The 20,355-nt window shown below is 40.3% G+C and overlaps 1 protein-coding gene across 1 annotated transcript; it reads left to right on the forward strand.

Annotated features, from left to right (window-relative positions):
* The first annotated feature begins 9,766 nt into the window (after positions 1-9,766).
* On the forward strand, positions 9,767-11,846 carry npy2r (neuropeptide Y receptor Y2). The gene is made up of 2 exons (XM_085355763.1): positions 9,767-9,969; positions 10,715-11,846. Exon 2 carries the CDS (start codon positions 10,737-10,739, stop codon positions 11,844-11,846), a length of 1,110 nt encoding a protein of 369 aa, XP_085211889.1. The 5' UTR covers positions 9,767-9,969; positions 10,715-10,736.
* The last annotated feature ends 8,509 nt before the right edge of the window (positions 11,847-20,355 follow it).

The raw sequence follows: 20,355 nt of genomic DNA on the forward strand, positions 1-20,355 counted from the left end.
TATTAAACGCAGACTACTTTAGGCCCGGAAGTAGGATTCGTCGTGTCATCACTGAACAACCGGATTAAGTAGATCATGAATTAAGATTAAGATCGTGGGCAGTCCCCACTGGTGGGGTGAGGAACCAACACATGTGAGCATGAATGGGTATGTCTCTCCTGCCTTTATCAAATTAAAATTCATTGTGGTCACTGTTTTTTTATTGTTAAAAATAAGAATAAATGATAAAAACACTGATATGTGAAGTCAAGTGAACTTTATTCATTTTTTTTAACATACAAACACATTCAACAACAATAGTGGAGCAGAGAAAAGCAATACAAGCACACTAACACTTAAAATGACATAAAAATGTATGTGGGGCATGAAAAAACTGCACAACCACATATAACGTCTTCTGCATAAGTCAAACTAAGTCCAAGATCCAACTCTTGATGTTTCCATCTGGACATCTACAATGTGAACATTTAACGAGTCATTAAATGAGTTTATAGGAGTCATTCTATAGGTGCAAGTGTATGTCTGTCTTTCGTCTGAGTATCAAAGGCAGACCAAGACCAGAGTTAAAGAAGGATAATTGCCTTACCATTACACTTAAGCACTAATCCCGCAGAGAAGCACTACATATTGATTTAAGATAGGTTGATGTAATGGGCTGAACCCCACAGGTTCTAATAAAAGGAGTGCAGGTGCACAGACCCTGCTGAGATGGAAGTGTAACTGGGTTTTGTCGCCTCTAAAATTGACGATTTCCAGGGCTAAGTTGGATTCACTAAGAGAAATCTAATTTTCATTTCTATAATCTCACACGGTGTCAGATGTCTCCCTTATTCAGCTTCTATTAAATACCTCGAGACATATTTCACATGGCAGCTTTAAGAAAAAAAAGGTCTGTGTCTATGAGAAGAAAGTGGGCTAAATCTATTTTAAGAGCCCAAAAGCTAAAGCAGGAGTACACTGTGCGTAAACACTCTTATATTTCATTATAATCATTTTTTAATATTTATAATACACACAAACTGATAATATTTGAATGACTTTTTTACAGTTGAGACATTGAGCTGTAGGTGCCTTGAGCTTTATTATTGCTGTCACCAGTTTTCCCTACCCTAACTGTCAAACGTGGTCCAAACATTAACATTAGTGGCTATAGTTACTCAACTAAATGTCTGGAATTGTCCTTTTAAAATATTTCCAGGGCACTCAAACATTTCCTAGTTCTGTCACAAAATATATTTTGTATTTTTATGTATGCTCTGGACAACTTTTTTCCCATAAAAATCAGAGTCTGCTTCCACTGGAGGTCTCTTCCTGTTAAAGGGGAGTTCATTGCTGCCACTGTGGCTAAATGTTGCTGATTGGGGATTGTTCACATCCGTTATAATACAAAGTGCCACGAGGCAACAGTTGTTGTGAACTGGTGCTATATAAATAAAAATAAAAATAGTGGTAGCTGCCAGTGCCACGCCTCAGCGTCTTAGTGCATGCACACGTGGTATAAATTTTTATCATAGGTGACTTCCATGTTCAGTTATTGCATTCACAAGATATTCAGAAAATGTGACCTTTGACTTCGACCTCGGGATCAAGGTTCACTGATATTTGAATTTGTCCAAGGTTTTCAGTAGATGCACATATGGCATCAATTTCAAAACCCCGCATCACCTCCTTCTCCAGTTATTCATTCACAATCTTGGGTGTCCATGCTGTCCACCTGCCTGCCTGGTGGGGTGATGACAATAACCCATCAGCCTTTTGCAACTGAGGGGTAAAAAGTGAATTTCGCTTTCTTCTTAAGAACATTTTAAATTATGTAAATCAGAAATCTAAAGATATTAAATGCATGGTGGTGCTGTGGTCAGTGCTGTTCCCTCACAGCAAGAAGGTCCTGAGTTTGACTCCAACCTTGTTTCTGTGTGGAGTTTGCATGGGTTCTCTCCAGGTACTCCAGCTTCCTCCAACAGTCCACAGACATGCAGTTAATGATGTGTTAATTGGTGAGTCTAAACTGAGTTGTGAGTGTTGCTGGTTGTCTGTCTCTCTGTGTTAGTCCTGCATCAGACTGGTGACCTGTCCAGGGTGTACCCTGCCTCTCACCTATGATAACTCCAGCAAACCTGATAAGGATAAGCGGAAGAGAAAGGATGAATGGGTGCAATTTTACAAACAGTGTTTATAAATGTATTTAAACTCTATCACAGCGGTCCCCAAACCCCCGGGCCACGGACTGGTCCGTGAGTCATTTGGTACCGGGCCGCGAGAGTGAGACTCGGGTGTGAAATGTATGGTTTTCAGGGTTTTTATCGGTTTTTATCGTTATTTTGTTATCGTTTTTTTCGTTAACTCGGTTTTCCTGGGTCTTTTCACGTGTGTTATGAATAAATCTTATTTTTTTTTCGGTACCGGTACTAGTTTTATTTTGTTGTATTTATCCGCGACACCTTAAAGGCCGGTCCGTGAAAATATTGTCGGGCACAAACCGGTCCGTCGCGCAAAAAAGGTTGGGGACCTCTGCTCTATCAAAATCCTTTTGTAATACCACCAAAGTTTAACGTGGTTCTCTTCAGGACACTGACTGTACCACCAGAACATGATTTGGAAAATAACTAATCTATGAACATAATTTCTGTGACAGAGATTTGTAATTGTGGTATAGGAAGTTACTACTACTTATCAGAGGGTTTATGGTTTGATCCGCAGTTCTTTCAAGCCTCGTGTGTATTATTGTGGTGTGGAATTAGCTTTTGGACGGATAAAAAATGTGTAGGATAAAAGCGCTATACAAATGTGCGTGAAATGGTAAAAGTGGTTTGCGGTGCAAAAGTGCTTCAGGTGTTTGATAAGACTGGAAAAAGGCTTCAAAGGCTTCAAAATACAGTAGCCAATAAAGTGATAAGTGGGGTGAAGATGGCAAGAAATATGCTCTTCTGGAGAGTGGATGTGCACTGAAGGACGGAATTGAACAGCAGTGCATCCTGATGCGCTGATGTGCTTGAAATTACAGTGACGCACATCGTGACTCCACCAGTGTGAGGCTATAAAATATTTGCTGCACAAACTGCTTGAGTGAGTTTACCTAAACTCTCTTTCTTACAGATTTAAACAGACCAAACGCAGCTACTGTAAATGAGCCAAAACTGAAATTTCTGTCTTTGTTTATATAAAAATCTCATCTTTCAAGTGTTTTTCAAAGTTCATTTATACAATATAATAAGCATATTATCAAGGTAAGTTTGCTGTTAGCCAAATTTATATCTTTCTAGCGATTCATTTTTAATAACAATAGCCAAATTTTTGGTAATGGTAACTGAATGGTCAGACATGTCATTGGTCAGCTGCAATGCTGATCCTGGATCAACTTTATTATGATGATATAGGAACAACAACATGAGCATGGGGATATCAGTGCGTACTCACATATGCAAATGACGCCCACGTTTACATGCAAATAAAGTCCAAGAACTACTCCGATGTCAAATCTGGAAGCTTTTGTAAGTAAACCAAACTACCCAAACGACTGTATCAGCCTGCAATGAAGTGAAAATATATAGTGTCACTGTATACAACACTGTTATTTGCTCTGAACAGCATGTTCCTCAGATCCATTTCATCGCTTTTACTGAGCTTTTTAGCTCATTTTTCTGCATGTTAAACAAGTGTTTTGAACACACTGTCCATAAATGCTATCTTTTGATTGAGTTATATGAATTTATTATTGTTGGCCACAATATCTTCCTGTTCCTGTTCTCCCTTATTTATTTATTTGTTTATTTTTGTTGCTTGCATATTACAGCTTTATTAGTTACTAGGAGTAAATATGACACAGCAGCAACTGCAGTAATTATGATAAATACTGAGGCAGAAAATTAGTCAACCAGAAGGCAGCGCGGCTATTAGCCCTGGCTGTGCGAGAGCAGTGTGGCAATGCTAATTTTAATTGACTACACTGGAAGCCCTGCATGTGTCTTGCTGTGCACAATGAAAATGTGCAGCAGCCATGAGTGAAGAGACTCATGATCACCTTTTGAGATACAGTGACGTAAACACACCAAGCAAGCTGGCTTTAAGTAAGAACTCAGTTTCACCGATAACAAAAACACTTGCAAACGTTAGTGTAGCATTTTTCATGCCATTCTTCCTGTTTTTGTGTCATCTCTCTTCAAAATAAAGTAAAAATAATATTTAAAGTACAAATAATAATCATGTCAGAGGTTTACATTTCATTTGGACATCCACAAAGAATTGACCATGTGAGACAAAACTGATGTGGATTTGTCTACATGTTTCAGTTTTAACTCCATTAGTACTGACTGAAGGTAACACGTTTAACAGCATACAGCAAAATGTCCCCTGCATAATCACTTTAACTACAAACTGACATCTGGTCTTTGGATCTTAATATGATATCAGGTTCTGCAGCACTGACCAAGCAACATTTGGTTTATCACTGTCTTTAATCGGTTAACGTCAGCTTCCACTGAAAAAGAGACGTTGCTCTAGCTGTCAGCTTTTACAGTCAGAATTGTGATCTGAATGCACTGTGGTGCTAAACTCAGTTTGCTTTTACAAGAACAGCTACATAGAGTCTCTACAGGCTCCTCTTGTTCATGTGAATCTTTTATCTGTTGATTTATTTATTTCTATTTCTGAGTATTTCAGTTATTACATTATATGTGGTACAGTATGAGCGCCTAGCACTCATAGGAAGCGGGGGCTGGGGAAATATTGGGCAAATATAATAAAAGAATAGAGTACGAATGGAAATGCAGAATGTATCGCCAACTGCTGCTCCTTTAAGAAAAACACAAACATGCAGCACACACAAAAATGAAAAATACACAGATACATAAATCAACAATTTTCTTGTAGCGTTAATGAGTGTGTCAGAGAGAGAGTGTGTTACAATGCCTGTGTCTTTGTCACAAATGTAATTGCTAATTAGGGTGGGAAGCCACAATAATGCCTCCCATGAGCCAGAAGCAGACAGAGATGGAACCAGAGATGGACAACTGCGCTATCTGCAGCCCCCAAGAGTACCTTAGACCTGTGGCCACACATCTCGGTGACAACCGCACACCCATCCCAGCAGGAGAAGGATTGAGGCCTCAGATGGGATGCCCACGACCAAAGGGTGAGAGTCTCAGAGTCAACCCTGCCAGAGGCTGGCCACCCTGGTGCAAGCTGAGAAGAGAAGAGTTGAGGGTCCCAGGCAGCCTAGAACTATCCCGCACCTGCCAGAGCCTGCTGACAAAGAGAAGGTCTAAGCCACGCCCAGCCTCCAAGGGAGCGGGCCAAAGTCCACACCAGAACATCCAGCCATGTACCCCAGAACCAACAAGCAACCTCATCCCAAGGAGGGGCAGAAGGGTCCAGCAGGGCGCAGGACCATGTTCCACAGGGGAAAAGGCATACAGTCCCCTGCATAATCACTTTAAGTACAAACTGACATCTGGTCTTTGGATCTTAATATGGCATCAGGTTCTGCAGCACTGACCACTGTCTTTATTTGGTTAACATTTGGTTTCTTTGCAACAGAGACGTTTCTCTGTGTATTTTATCATATCAAACAGTTTGTTGTTCAGAATGATATATGTCGTGTCATCCTCTACAGACACACAGCAAGCAAAATTCTGCAGGTATTTAGGTTTGCTTCAGTTGTTTTTGATGTCTCCAGTGCACAATTCAATGATGTCTATGTAAATGCTGTCATGTTCAATTACCTGCTCGCTGCCAGTTGAGTGCATCAAATAAGTCTAATTTCTAAGATGTGAGCTGAGACAATGAATAACAAAATTGTACTGTAAAAAAAAGAAAAAGGTTATCCATGCACCCATGCATCCATTCTATTAATCGCTTCTCCAAGTCAGGGTCACAGGAGGCTGCAGCCTGTGAGGGTAAGAGGCTAAATAGGATGAATAAAACATGAAATAAGAGGCAAATAAATTCTGATTCATTTACATATTTATCCCTGCACTAGCTATTTAGTGAAACAGATACAATTTAAGAATTGTATAATAGAAAAAAACATTTTATTCTGACATAGAGTACACACACACACACACACACACACACACACACACACACACACACACACACACACACACACACACACACACATAATCTATGTGGACCTCTTACTAATACAGAAATGTTCTTTTTTTCCTTGACCAGGAGCTGAAGCCTTAAATCACAGTGTGAGGCATCTGCAATGACAAATGAAGAATCATTTCTTGCTACCATATTAAAGAAGATCATTTACACTCTGCTCAGCCTGCTGCAATCTTCCTGAAAGCCTTGCCCAGGTTTCCTGTTTTTCTTTCCTCATTATTTCACCATCTGTGTTGTAGCTCTATGGGCAAGTTTGGTAGGCGTTTGCCAAGGAGACAGTTCTACAGTAACTCAGTTCCTAATGGCCACATGGTGACTTGGTTTATAACAGCGGTAATCAAATTATTGCAATTATAAGCCGCAGGCTTAACAATTTGAAATGGACCTGCTTCACTGAACTAGACCTTAAGCTGGAACCTGCGCTGTTATTCACCAGAATATAAAAAGTGAGGTCTCTAATGATGAGTTTGTGGGGAAAAAAGACGTTTCAGAGGATGCTGATTGATGGCATCAGTGAAAAAAAGCGGCAGAGACTCACGGACGCTCATATAACTGAAACTGATATTGTTTCATGTAACAACGTAATTTAACAATGCAAACATACTAATAAACAATCAAAAAGAAAACAACATCAATTACATACAACTTTAATTACATACACTATACAGTGGCGTGTCTAGAAAATTTTTGTTGGGGGGCCAGGTAGGGGCACAGATTTGGAGAAGGGTGGCAGATGTAATTGGCAGATAATGTTAAAAACAATTCTACCAACCGTTAACCATAATTCAATAACCCTGTAAACCTAATAACCGAATGCGCTTTTAACTCTTATTAGAATGAGATTTTAACCACTACGGTGCAAAGTTTTTAGATACTGCGTTGATAAAGTACAAGAGATACAATCAGTCAGTGTTTACTCAGCATTCAAGGACAGCAATATTTGCATAGTATTTTTACTGACATGTAGTGCACATATTTTTTGGGCAAAAACATTTTTGAATATTAAAATACGAACATTTTTAACATACAATTGGCAAATTAGCCAATGCCAATGCAAAACCAATGCCTGTTAAAAAAAAGAAGATAATCTTCTCACAAACTGGTGTTTGATTTTGAAACAGGAAAAAAGTGGGGAAACAAATGAAAAGACTAACATTTGAATAAAACCTGAAAGCAAGTAAATACTTTCTATGCTGCCTTATGGTAAACTTTGGTAATATTGATGTATAAATAACAGCATTGGCTGATAATGAAATACAGTCAGCTGGCATGGTGACACTGCCAGTATTAACCTGCAGGGCTGGACTGGGACAAAAAATTGGGCATTTTGACTAGAGACCGGCCCACCAGGTATTAAAGCCATAAAGACTTTGAATGAAAACAAATGCTGTTGTGACAGTGATGTACAGTCTTTTTGGTATATGTATGATTTCTATACATTTTACGTCAGATAAAAACTTTGTTCGCAAGATTCAGATAATTATTTAATAAAAGCTAGATATTTGAATTGAGAATAAAAAAAGAAAAGTATTTCTTTGTGCCCCCCCTCTCCCTGTTAATGCCCTACCTGGCCCCCTGGCAACACTTTCCTAGACCTGCCCCTGCACAGTTACCAGCTGTCAGCTACGTAAAAAAGGATCCTGGTATTATTTGTCTCTCAGAAACAGTTCATAACTTCCCTTCAACTCATTCATGTCACCTAAAAGGTAAACCTGTTTCTCCATCACAGCTCTGATGATCCAGTAAGGACGTCTCCTGGTTTCATCTTCATGTTTCCCTCTCACCACATATCCAAACCGACATCATGACCAGCAGCTTTACAGCTGTGGCTCCAGCAAACATCAGCTGATACTAGAAATTAATATTAAATAAATTCTAACAACAGCTGATCAAGCTTAAACGTGCTGCTGTTGTTTAGCGCGACATCCGCTGGTTTCCTGTTTCTGGCACAAAGTGGGCGATAAATAAACAAGAGAGAAAAGCTGATCAGCTGATCATTGATCAGTTTCATGATTGAAGTAGCAATAGAAGAGGCAGCTGTAAAGACAGAATAACTCCAGCTTTGTGTCTTTTTCCATCCTAGCTGAAGTATGGGACAAACTGCGTCTCTTCTCAGCTCAATACGAAACGTGTAATATTTTCTCTGAATGAGGGACCATTCCATTTTTTAAGGAGCTGTTGGCAACTCTACTAACTAACCTTATGAATAAAATAAAGTTCACTATCAGTAACATCATAGCAACCAAACAGCTGTATAGAAACTCGTCATTCTAGCTCAGGCAGTACGAGGTATTGTAACTGACTGTAAAAAGTCAGCATAACAAAAATAAACTGCACCTAAACTTGGTTTATATCTGACCCAGATAGACTGCAGGTCATAACTTCTTACCTGAAGTTCAGTTCACCTGACACTTGGACCGGCGGCCGCCTCGGGTCTCTCCTCCTGCCTCACCTTCCCTCATCCACCTGTTGCCTCTGTGGAAGCTCCGCCATAGCCACCACCAAACAACTGAGTTATTTTTACACATTGGCCAGCATCTGGCCAATCCACCACCTCTCATTGTTCATGCCGTTACAAAAAAAATAAAAAAATAAGTCATCAGCCCACCATGCAAACGTCCAATGGCTAGTCCAGCTATGTTAACTTGTTAATCTTTCGCAGAAAAAATGTTTTCTGCGGTGCCGTCTTTTGTGCTTGGCTCTCCTACCTTTGCTAATCAGAATCAGAATCAGAATACTTTATTGATCCCTGGGGGAAATTATTTAACATGATGCTCATAGTGCAGAAGCCGGTGCTCCATTCACTTACCCTCGGATATCTGAGCTTCACTGTGAAACCATAATCGTACATTTGATATTTCATTAAATTTTATTGTTTTAGCTTCGGAGTGGCACCTGGGGTGGCCAGTCTGGTTGGGGGGGTGGCCTGTGCCCCAGGCCCCCGCTGGACACGCCACTGTTCAGCTCCTAAGTGTCCAGAGATAATTAACGCGTGGGTGGTAAATTTATGTCACATTTGACTCACTGCTTACAAAGTTGAGAAGATGCTAAATATGCTCTAGCTTGTGACTTGATTTTAAGTCACGGTAAATTTTGTTGTTGCAAGTAGCATTTCGAGGACATGTTGGAGTCACGTCCTAGCTGCACCTTGACGCATTTGGAGGAATCTGTTTAGAGTTTTTAATACCATACAATAGTGTTTATGTTCTAGGCGCAGTTATTAAACTGCAAATACTAATTATGAAAAACCCCAAAAGATAAAAGAAAAAGCTGCTACCGGTGCTGCGTAACAGTCTGCGGAGGCACACCCAGACTTCATCAGCGGAGTCCCTGTAATACGCAGATGCTGCAAGCACGTTGTCGCCAAGCTTATTTTTTTTTATTTTCTACATAAAACATTTTTATAATTGACTTTATAGTCTCATCTTCTCACAGTCTTTACACTTTGCTATTGCTCAAATGCTCCATATAAAGCACGCTACGCATCTGCACTTTTAGGTTTTCCTATTGTTGGCGCACATTTATTACATTTTGTACTCTCACAGGATGAAGACCCCCAAAAGACCGCGTTCTCGTTTCTTCTCTGTTACTTAACCCGCCTCGTTTTTCTGTATCGCTCAGTCTCACAGAGCAGTTAATGAACCCTCGACGCCAAACGGACCGCAGTGCGCACTGGCAAACTGTTGCGCGCTTTGCTGCTGCTGCTGTTTCTCAGAATAAGGACACTTTTTCTTCCCCCCCCGCTGGTGTTTAAATGGGTTTGCTCATCTGGACATGACAGGAACGAGAAGAAAAGCACCAAAACTTTACTAGCGGCACAAACGATGAGCGGAATCTAACAATCTCACTCTGCAGATTGAGGTGAGTGGATCTTGATCAGAGTAGCTGTCTCATTTATACTCAAACTGTCACGTGTTTTTTCTTGATAAATAGCCATCACAAATTGCCACATGACTTAATAACTGTTGCATTTGCAATTTTTTACAAGCCCCCCACAAAAGCGCGGTGCATCCTATAGGGCATGTAAATGTTAATTTAAGATTTTCACAACCCAGCAGCTGAGAAGGGGGTTAGTATTCTCAGCTAGTGACAGATTTGTGTTTGCCGCACTGAAAGATAATTGCGGCACTGCTCGTTACAGTATGTGGCTCTGGTTCCTGCGTTCATTGTATTCCAAGACCTCTTAAAAGGAAATCCACCCCATCAGAAGCGCATTGTGCTCTTGGATAGAAGCCAAGCCTTCGGAGTCAATATCTGCAATCACCCAAAGCAAACCTATGTGCCACCAACAAGTGTTCTGTCAAAACTCCGGTGTAACTGTGAGGTTTTTGGTAACTGGCTGATATTTAACATAAATGGTGGACTTTTCAAAGTTAAACCACATAAAAAAAAAACTTTCAATGTATGAATTAATTAAAATGAGGGCTGTCCCTCAGTGACTTCTCACGTGTAGATTTGCATTTTACAGAGCTTACTTGTGATTTTGACTAATGCAGACTTAATACTAATACTACTAATAGAGCACGCAATATAAACTACTGGCTAATGGTTAATAGACTATTACATGAGCCACAACTAATGTCCATATCTACTTTTTGTTCCACAGATTTACTCTGGTTCTTTTAGTCATGAACACAGCAGAACAATTAAACATGACTCAAGTAGAAGATTATCAGCTTCAACCTTCTAACTGCTGCTCAACCGCGTACACAGTGTATGGTGAGAACTTTCTCATGGAGGATGACAGCACAAGGCTGGTTGCAGTTCAAGTTATCCTCATCCTTGCTTACAGCACAATCATCCTGTTTGGAGTCACTGGGAACTCCTTAGTGATATATGTCGTCTACAAGTTCAAAAATCTGCGGACCGTGACCAATTTCTTTATCGTAAACTTGGCTGTTGCTGACTTGCTCGTAAACACGCTGTGCTTACCTTCCACCCTTGTCAACACCCTCTATGGCAAATGGATGTTTGGTCAGGTGTTGTGCTTCATGCTACCCTGTGCTCAAGGCATGGCTGTGCACGTGTCCACCATCACTCTGAATATCATTGCTCTGGACCGCCACAGGAACATTGTCTACCACATGGAGACTAAGATGTCCAAAGACATGTGTGCTGTTGTTATCGTCATCACGTGGGCCGTCAGTGCCCTGTTGGCTAGTCCCCTTGCCATTTTCAGGGAGTACGAGATGCTTGATCTGTCGCCGGCCGAGACTCTTCACGTGTGTGCGGAGAAGTGGCCGGGAAGCAGCATGAATGGAGCCATCTACAGTACATCGATGCTTCTGATTCAGTACTGTTTGCCTTTAATAATCAACTCTGTCGCTTACATTCGCATCTGGAATAAACTGAAGAATCACATGGCTCATCGAAACGATCGAAATGACCGTAATCAGCGAAGGAAGAAGACCACCAAGATGCTCCTGACCATGGTGGTGGTCTTTGCCGTCAGCTGGTTGCCTTTCCACGCCTTCCAGTTGGCCGTTGACATCGACAGCAGCGTGCCGTACATGAAGGACTTCAAGCTGCTTTTCACTGTGTTCCATATCATAGCAATGTGCTCAACATTCGTCAACCCCATCCTGTACGGCTGGATGAACAACAACTACAGGATGGCTTTTATGTCTGTGTTTAAGTGTTTCCCGCTTTCCAGCGTGACCGCAAGATGCTCCAAAGCCAGAGAGACACAGAAAGACGAAGATGGGGTTTGTACTGATTGTAAATCAACAAATGTCTAAAGTTGCACAATTTAAGGGAATGGACTGATAATTAGTTGTTCAAATGTGAAGTGTGTATTTTATGTTTATTTTGGGCATTTTGACCACACATAATAATGGATGATTAAAATGACTTTTTAAATGTTTTAAAGGGCTTAAACTTTAAAATAGCTAACTTCTAACATCAAATAGAGCAACAAAGGGGGGCATCATTAACACACCTGTGAAACTGTACTCACGGCTTCGTAACATACATGTATACGTCTTTAATCTTAATCATTTAAAATACGGCGGATCCAATCTGCCATCCGCAATATACTGGTGTTATCTACATTTTTGCAGTCAGAAAAATAACTGACAAATACCCGCTGCAATAATGAACTTCTTCTCAATTTTGATTTCTGTTCAGCAACGCCACCAGTACAGCTCTCTTACAATATCTGCATAACATGAATTGATTTTAAGCTTTTCTGATTTTTTCCTTCAAATTCTTGGTTCGGCTCCCACCCTTAAGTTGCCACAAAATCTTCTCAAACATCAGAATAAGCTTCATCGACACTAGAATGAAACAACAATATATTATTGTGACAAAAAAGCTGAAAAGCAAAAACCTCTCATAATCTCACGTTTTTCTGATTGTTCACCCTAATCATTTATTTTCCTGCTCACGCTGATGCCAGGCTGCACAGACTTTAATGGCGTATTTATCGACACATTTTACTGAAATGTAGCAAAGTCTTGACATGTTTAATTAATTAATTAATTAGCTAATTAGATTATTTTCTCACTATATGAATAAATAATTAAAACAGTAAGCATTTTTATCATAAGCAATTAAAAAAAATTGATGTTTGTAATCATTAATTTATTTTTATTTTACTTTTTTTTTTTTTTTTTGGTCCCTGCCACACTTTTTTAAGGAATTTGTCTTGTTGTGTTAGAAATGCACACACTGATAAGACACAAGACTTGAAGACAAACACCAAACTTCTATGTCAAAATGAAACTTTGCAGTCTAACCTAGCAATTGCTTTTCAAACAATTAAACCTTTAGAGGGGCAATAACTGTATCTGCTGCTCACATTTGTGAACACAGAAACAGAAAAGTTTAACAGCTGTATTGGTTGTTCTTATAGGGTTATATAGAAACTCACTGAAACAAAATAAATGAAAAAATGTAAGGTAAACAAAAAAAGTACTGTTTGATCCTATCATTTGTTATGCTCCACACGTCACATCGTCCACATCACGAGCTGTGCCATCCGTGGCTTGGCAACGGGGAAGATATCACCCTGCTCTTCTGTCGAGTGGACTGAAATCACATTGATGTACTTGCATGCCTTTCATTGCTTGAAAAAGAGGACTGGACCAAGGTATGTTCTTGGTTCTGATCTTCTCCCTCCTATTCCCCTTATCTTCCTCTTCCTCCCACCCTCTTTATCTCAAAGTTTGCAGAGTTCTTACAAGGGAGTTGAGCTACTAAGGTTCAGACTGCCTGTTGTATAACTGATTTCAAGCATGTGTGGGTGTTTCCAGGTATGTTTGGCAAAGACTGGAGAGAAGTGTTATCTCAATGATTGCAAGAGATTTCATTCTTCACCAACGTGTTGGAAGAAACACGTGTGGTGTTTAACAAGCAGTGTTCTGCACAACTGCATCAGATTACAAAGTATTAAAGAATATCTGCTCTTGCAGATATTCTTTAATACTCATTTTGTTCCATGAATCTTTGTTCGACAGCAGTCTTTTACACAGGAGCATGTAGAATAAATAAAATAAGAAGAATAAATAGAACCTAGGCTGTACTAAATTGGCTGTTGCTAAGTGTTTGACTTGGATTGGGCAATTAAGAATAAATACTTAATAATAAATAACAGACAAATTATGATATAATTGAAAGAATTGAATATCCAGTGAATTTAATGTTTAAGTTGCCAGTTCAGCTCAGGCTTCCAGGGTTGTAAAGATATAGTTGGAAAAGTTAACGTATCCATGCTTCTGTTTAAGCATTCACTTTCAACATGCAAGAAAGCAGCAAAGCTGTAATGGTTTACAAGGTTAACAAACTGTGGCAAAATGAAAATGTGCTATTATGAGCTCAGTGTTTGCAGTGATGGTTCAAATATACTATCATTATGTTGATCATGTGCTTTCTTGTGCTTCTCATAGCATCAACACGTTTAGAGACGATTCAGCAGAAGAGCCCAGCTGAGACAAGCAAGTGAAACCAAGAACAGGCTTTTTACCCGAATTATCGTATTCCCGTTAAATCCTTGCATCTATTTAATTTTTCCTTAAACTTTTACGTGTGGTTAATGCTAAACTCCTAAACTTTATTTCTGACATAGAGTGGCTCTTTTCTAACTAATCTGCATCGTAAACAACACTTAATCTGACTGGGTTTTAAATATTTCTTTGATGCTCTTGTTAATGGTCATGATTTGAATGCATGGTTTGAAGTACAGGAGTCGTGAATACGTTGAAATTTTGACTGTGATCATCTGTGGTCACAGTTATAAAACTGTGTACAATGATGACGTTATTGCCTTCCTGTGTGAATTAACCTTCATACACACTTATTTTATTGATAGATAATGAATATGAAATACATTTTAATCCGTGACATGTAAATGTAACAAATTTAAGAAATGGCATGTGAAGTAAATTCCACTAATTATTCTGTTCTTGCTTTAAATTTGAGAATCATTTGATATTCAGTGGTGTCTTAGCTGTAGTTGCAGATGTTTGCATGTTTTTGTTTTTTAATTTAATTCAGAGTTCAACAGGAAAGTAAAATAGTTCCCACCCCTCCCCGAATTGTCTTTGTTTGCAGTGAGCATTGTAATCACCACTATTCACTCTTACACTGATTATCTCGGCACTCAGGTTTTAAAGTGTTCTTCCTGTTGACCGCGTCCTTAGTGATTTACTTTACGTGTACGTGAGGACCCAAGGGACTGGGATATTGGCTGTGGGTCTCCATTTTTAGTAAGCTATTCATGGTGTATTCAGCATTAAATCAATAATTGTTTCTTTGGCTGTTTGGCAGAGCAGGTGCTGCTGTCACAAAGCATCTGTCCAGGATGAGGGTACATACTAATCAAATAAATTGAACAATAGCTTGAAAACAAATTCGATTTTATTATTTTTTGCTGATCGCCATGTCCTTTGGCTTTCATACAAGAAAGCACTTAAGTCATCTGCCATGTCAATCTCACGACTTTCTGTCAACATGTATTAATATTTAATTAATGACATTTTGTTAGATATCGTGAGCATTGATTTTGCCAATTAATTGTATTCCCATTGTGAAATAATTAGATGGTGTGGCAGGATACTAATCAGTTGATTCACATGTAGAGAAGAAAATTTTATTGGTTATTGGTGATTCCCTGGGTTTCTTCAGCCACTTGAGTGGCTTTCTGTTATTATATATACAACACAGTGTAAAAGTCTTGAGTCCTCCCTGATTTCTTCACGTTTTCCCAGGAAAATTTGAAATAAGTGCAGTGATTTACTGAAATGTGCACACATGGAAATACAGCATATAAGGCCAAAACAAGGTTTATAATTTTAATGAGCTTGAAAGTAAATGTTCGGTATGACCACCTTTATTCTTCAAGACAGCCTGGAAGCTTTCTTGTCTTGTTTCTTTAAGTGGTCTTCAGGAACAGTTCTCCAGGCTTCTTAAAGGACATTCAAAGCTCTTCTTTGGATGTTTCTGCCTTTTGTTCTGCTCTCTGTCAAAATGATCCCCCCACACTGCTTGCTGAGTCCGGGCTCTGGTGAAGCCAATCCATGACTCCCCGTGTCCCACAGTGTGTTTCGCTTTTGTTGCATTAGCAGTGTGTTTGGGATAATTGTCATGCGAAAAAATGAAGTCATGCTTTCCAGGTCATACTGCATGGTGAATCAAAATCTGATTTTTTTTTACAAGATGTCCAACACTACTGGCTGAAACACAGCCCCAAACCATGACAGAGCCTCCACCATGTTTTACAAATGGCTGTAGATACTCACTGTTGTACCTTTCTGCTGACCTCCTCCATACATACTGACGACAGATTGAGCTAAAATGTTCAATTTAGATGAATTACTACAAGGCCACTGATTTTCAGTCCAGTTCCTGTGTAATTTGGCACACCTCAGCCGTTTCCCTTCACTTCCTTTCCTGAAGAATTGCTTCTTGATATGCACCCTTCCACTGAAAGCGTTTCTGATGAAGCTTCAGTGAGGAGTAGATGGATCAAAGTTTCAGATGTATCTTTTAGGTCCAGTGTCTGGTCTTTGCTGGATGGTTCCCCCCATTTCTCAAGGACATGACTTTCAGACACTGGTTATCTGCCAAAGATCAGTTTTAAGCTTTCCACTTACTCTTTTGTCTTACACTTGTCCAGTTTCCTCAAAGGACACACTGCACATCATGTTGGGATATGCCAAGGTTTTGGCTAATAGTTCTTTGGGAATCAGTGTGTTGGTACAACATGGTTATTTCATGTTTGTCAAACTGTATTATCTTTGACATTTCTGACGTATTCAACAAAGGAAATGGAAACAAATGTTGTGTTTCTGCAACAGCGTCATAGTAAAACTTAAATCTTGGTTCTCTCTTAAGCTGTCAGTTACTTGTAGAAACAACAATTTTTCATCCTTTGGTCGTTTTTTTATGCTTGAATCATTCGTAGGTCAATGTTAAGTGTTGTAACAAACAACAACATTTATCTGAAAACGATCAGGTACAAGTACTAGACTGAAAATGAGTGGAAAAGCAGTATTTTCTTTCTACTATACGTTAATTGCACAACTGAAATAAATTATATCTGGTTGACTGAAATTTGCATCAGATGGTAAAGTGGTGCAGGTGAAGTCTAAAATGTATGTTAATGTGTTGATCTAAAGTGAAAGTTTGTGTGCAAACCTTTTCCAATAAACTTTTAAGTAATGTGACCAACATCAGATTTATTTTGTATAAGCAAACAACATGTTAGCAGCAGCTACAGAAACAGAAAATGTCCATTCATATATCATATAAAAAGTAGCTCATACCTACCGTGACATCTCCAACTGGTGTGTGAGATACCAAGTCTGGCATTTTGGTCCCTTATTTATTTTATTTTTTTAAAACTTGGTCCTCGGAGTGGATAAAGCTAGGTTTGTTAGCTAGGCGCGTCACTGATTATGTTGTAATAGTAAATGTTATAAAACCTCCCGAGCATTTCCTCGTTGGAATCGCTCAGCTCTAGGTGTCACAGTTTGTTTGTATCCTTAGAAGTTTTTCTTTCCTCAGAGAAAGAGTATAAACCTAAACAGTAAATGGCTTTTGCTGTGATTTTGTCCAGCTTCTGCAAGAGTTTTCTGAATATTCAACGTGCTAGATTTGTAGATTAGTAACGTGTTGTTGATAGCAATTATGTTTTAATTGACTTAACCTCCTGCTCGGGTTAATGTGTGAAACTTCTGGCTAATTTCCAGCACCTGATTAAGATGTAGGTCAAATATACTGACAGGTTAAAAAGCTTAGAAAGTGCTGGAGGGTTTGACTATCAGCCGTTAATCAAGATGTTTTATGAGTGCAGATTAAAGAAATTAATTTAGGTACAATCTCTTGATTAATAATTCACAATTATCTTAAATGTTAAATTCGGACCTAGAGAAAATTCACCACAATTGCTACTTAGGTAATTAATTTAACCTCAAAACACTTCAAAAACATCATGTAGAATGGTCATAACAGAACAAACAATAATGCTATGGCTCCCCCTGCTGTCTCAACAGGTTCATATAAACTAAAGTTACTCTCCAATATTTTAAGACAGTTAATCATAGTATTGGTAATATTGAGTATTATTGTTTATTTAACACTGGACTAGATCCAGCACTGCAATAGTTGAGATCATGGAGAATTTCAAGGATTTTATAACACTTAACCACATGCTGTATTTTTATTTTATGACTCCAATTGTGTGCTACCACAGTTTCAATCTGACATCCTGGAAATTAGAATCGGATGTTGACTGAGGATAAAAATAAAGTTATGCGGTTTTGTGCGTCTGCAGTGACAGATTCATCTGCCTGTTTTGCTCTTTTGCAGACTCAGTTGTGTAACTCTCCATTGTTCTTTGAAATGGTGCATAACAAGGTTAGCTACTCATTCACTCAAGAGGAATTGTGCCATATGGTGCACAACAAACAATACAAAGAGGCCAACGAACTAAGGAGTGGCTGTCGTATTGCATATAGGTGATCTCACAGGGTGGTTGCTGCCAGTGTTGATGAGGTTTTCCTCAAAAATTGTAGATTAGAGAGATGAGGCTGCTGTTTTTAATCAAGGCAACCACACACATTCCCAAAAGAACCACAGTAAGTGAAAACAATCTTCGTGGCTATATACATGGTACATACTACATAGTATTTGGTGATCCACTTGATTTGGTCATCTTGCCTAATTTTAGCTTTGCTTTTACTTCAAAATACATCCTTGACAAACATAAAAATTTGTTAGCTAGTCTGAAAGGGATCTTGAAATTTCTCACATATAGACTGAGCCACTGAATTCCCCTTTTGTGGTAGCATCCGTGCCAATCCACTGCTTTACAAAACACTCCAGACTTAGCATGTGAACTGCTAACAGCTAATGTTGTCAGAATCAGAATCAGAATGGGGTTTATTGCCAAATGTTGAGCAGGTTTACAACATTAGGAAATTGCTGCGGTGCTTCAGTGCAAACATGCTGTCATAAATAGCACTTAAATAGACATGGAAAAAAATAAAAGTAGGGATAAGAATTAAAAGTGCTACGTGGAAAGATATGTGCATGAGATATACATGAGATATATACATGAGAATAAGAATTAAGAGTGCTACGTTGAAAGATATATACATGAGTGCAGGTGGTGATCAGTGCCAAACATAGAATGATGCAGTGACACAGCGTAGGGTCAGGTGTTAGTAGTGGGAACAGTCGTACGTTTATTGTTCATGTGTCCAACAGCAGAGGGGAAGAAACTGTTCTTATGGCGAGAGGTTCTGGTGCGAATGGACCGGAGCCTCCTGCCTGAGGGGAGCAGGTCAAACAGACTGTGTCCAGGGTGAGAAGGGTCAGCTGAGATCCGAGCTGCACGCCGCAGTGTCCTGGAGGTGTACAGGTCCTGCAGAGATGGGAGTCTGCAGCCAATCACCTTCTCAGCAGAGCGCACAACACGCTGCAGTCTCTGTTTGTCCCTGATAGTGGCTCCAGCGTACCACACGGTGATGGAGGAGGTGAGGATGGACTCGATGATTGCAGTGTAGAATTGCATCATCGTCCGTGTTGGCAGGTTGAATTTCTTCAGCTGCCTCAGGAAGTACATCCTCTGCTGGGCTTTCTTGATGACGGAGGTGATGGTGGGCTCCCACTTCAGGTCCTGGGTGATGGTGGTACCCAGGAAGCGGAATGAGTCCACAGAGGTGATGGGGGTGTCAGTCAGGATGATGGGGGGGAGTGGGGCTGTGTGCTTCCTGAAGTCCACAATAATCTCCACTGTCTTCTGGGCATTCAGCACCAGGTTGTTGTGGCTGCACCAGGACACCAGACGTTCAACCTCCCTCCTGTAGGCAGACTCGTCCCCGTCCGAGATGAGTCCAATAACGGTGGTGTCATCTGCAAACTTGATTAGCTTGACAGACTGGTGGGTGGAGGTGCAGCAGTTGGTGTACAGGGAGAAGAGCAGAGGAGAAAGAACACAGCCCTGAGGGGAGCCGGTGCTGATGGTCCGGGAGTCCGAGACATTCTTTCCCAGCCTCACATGCTGCTTCCTGTCCGTCAGGAAGTCAGTGATCCACCGGCAGATGGGATCAGGCACATTCATCTGGGAAAGCTTGTCTCGGAGATGGTCTGGAAGGATGGTGTTGAAGGCAGAGCTGAAGTCCACAAACAGGATCCTGGCGTAGGTTCCTGGGGAGTCCAGATGCTGCAGGATGAAGTGTAGGGCCATGTTGATGGCGTCGTCTACAGACCTGTTGGCTCTGTATGCAAACTGCAGGGGGTCCAGGAGGGGGGCCGTGAGGGTCCTGAGATGGGAGAGAACTAGGCGCTCAAAAGACTTCATGACCACAGATGTCAGAGCCACAGGTCTGTAGTCATTTAGTCCAGTGATCCTAGGTTTCTTGGGGACAGGGATTATGGTGGAGGACTTGAAGCAGGCAGGCACATGACATGCCTGCAGTGAGGAGTTGAAGATGCCAGAAAACACTGGGGCCAGCTCGTTTGCACAGTGTCTGAGGGTGGCAGGAGACACACCGTCTGGGCCGGGAGCTTTCCGAGCATTCAGGTTCTTAAACTGCTTCCTCACATCTGCTTCATGAATATGAAGAGTTGTGGTGGGAGGAGGTGGTGTGAAATCCTCTTTTGTGTGGGGTGAGGAGGGGGGTGTTGTAGGTGAACGGTTTGAAGGTGGTGATGGCTCTATGTAGGGGGGAGAGGTGGGGGAATTAGTGTCCAAAGTGTCTCTATTGTTGGGGCCGTTGGAGGTGTGAAGGCTGCCTGATGGCT

Source organism: Diplotaxodon limnothrissa, linkage group LG6, assembly GCF_057381915.1.
Source record: "Diplotaxodon limnothrissa isolate DT_005_m linkage group LG6, D_limnothrissa_male_GT1.1, whole genome shotgun sequence".
In the NCBI taxonomy this organism is placed as follows: Eukaryota; Metazoa; Chordata; class Actinopteri; order Cichliformes; family Cichlidae; genus Diplotaxodon; species Diplotaxodon limnothrissa.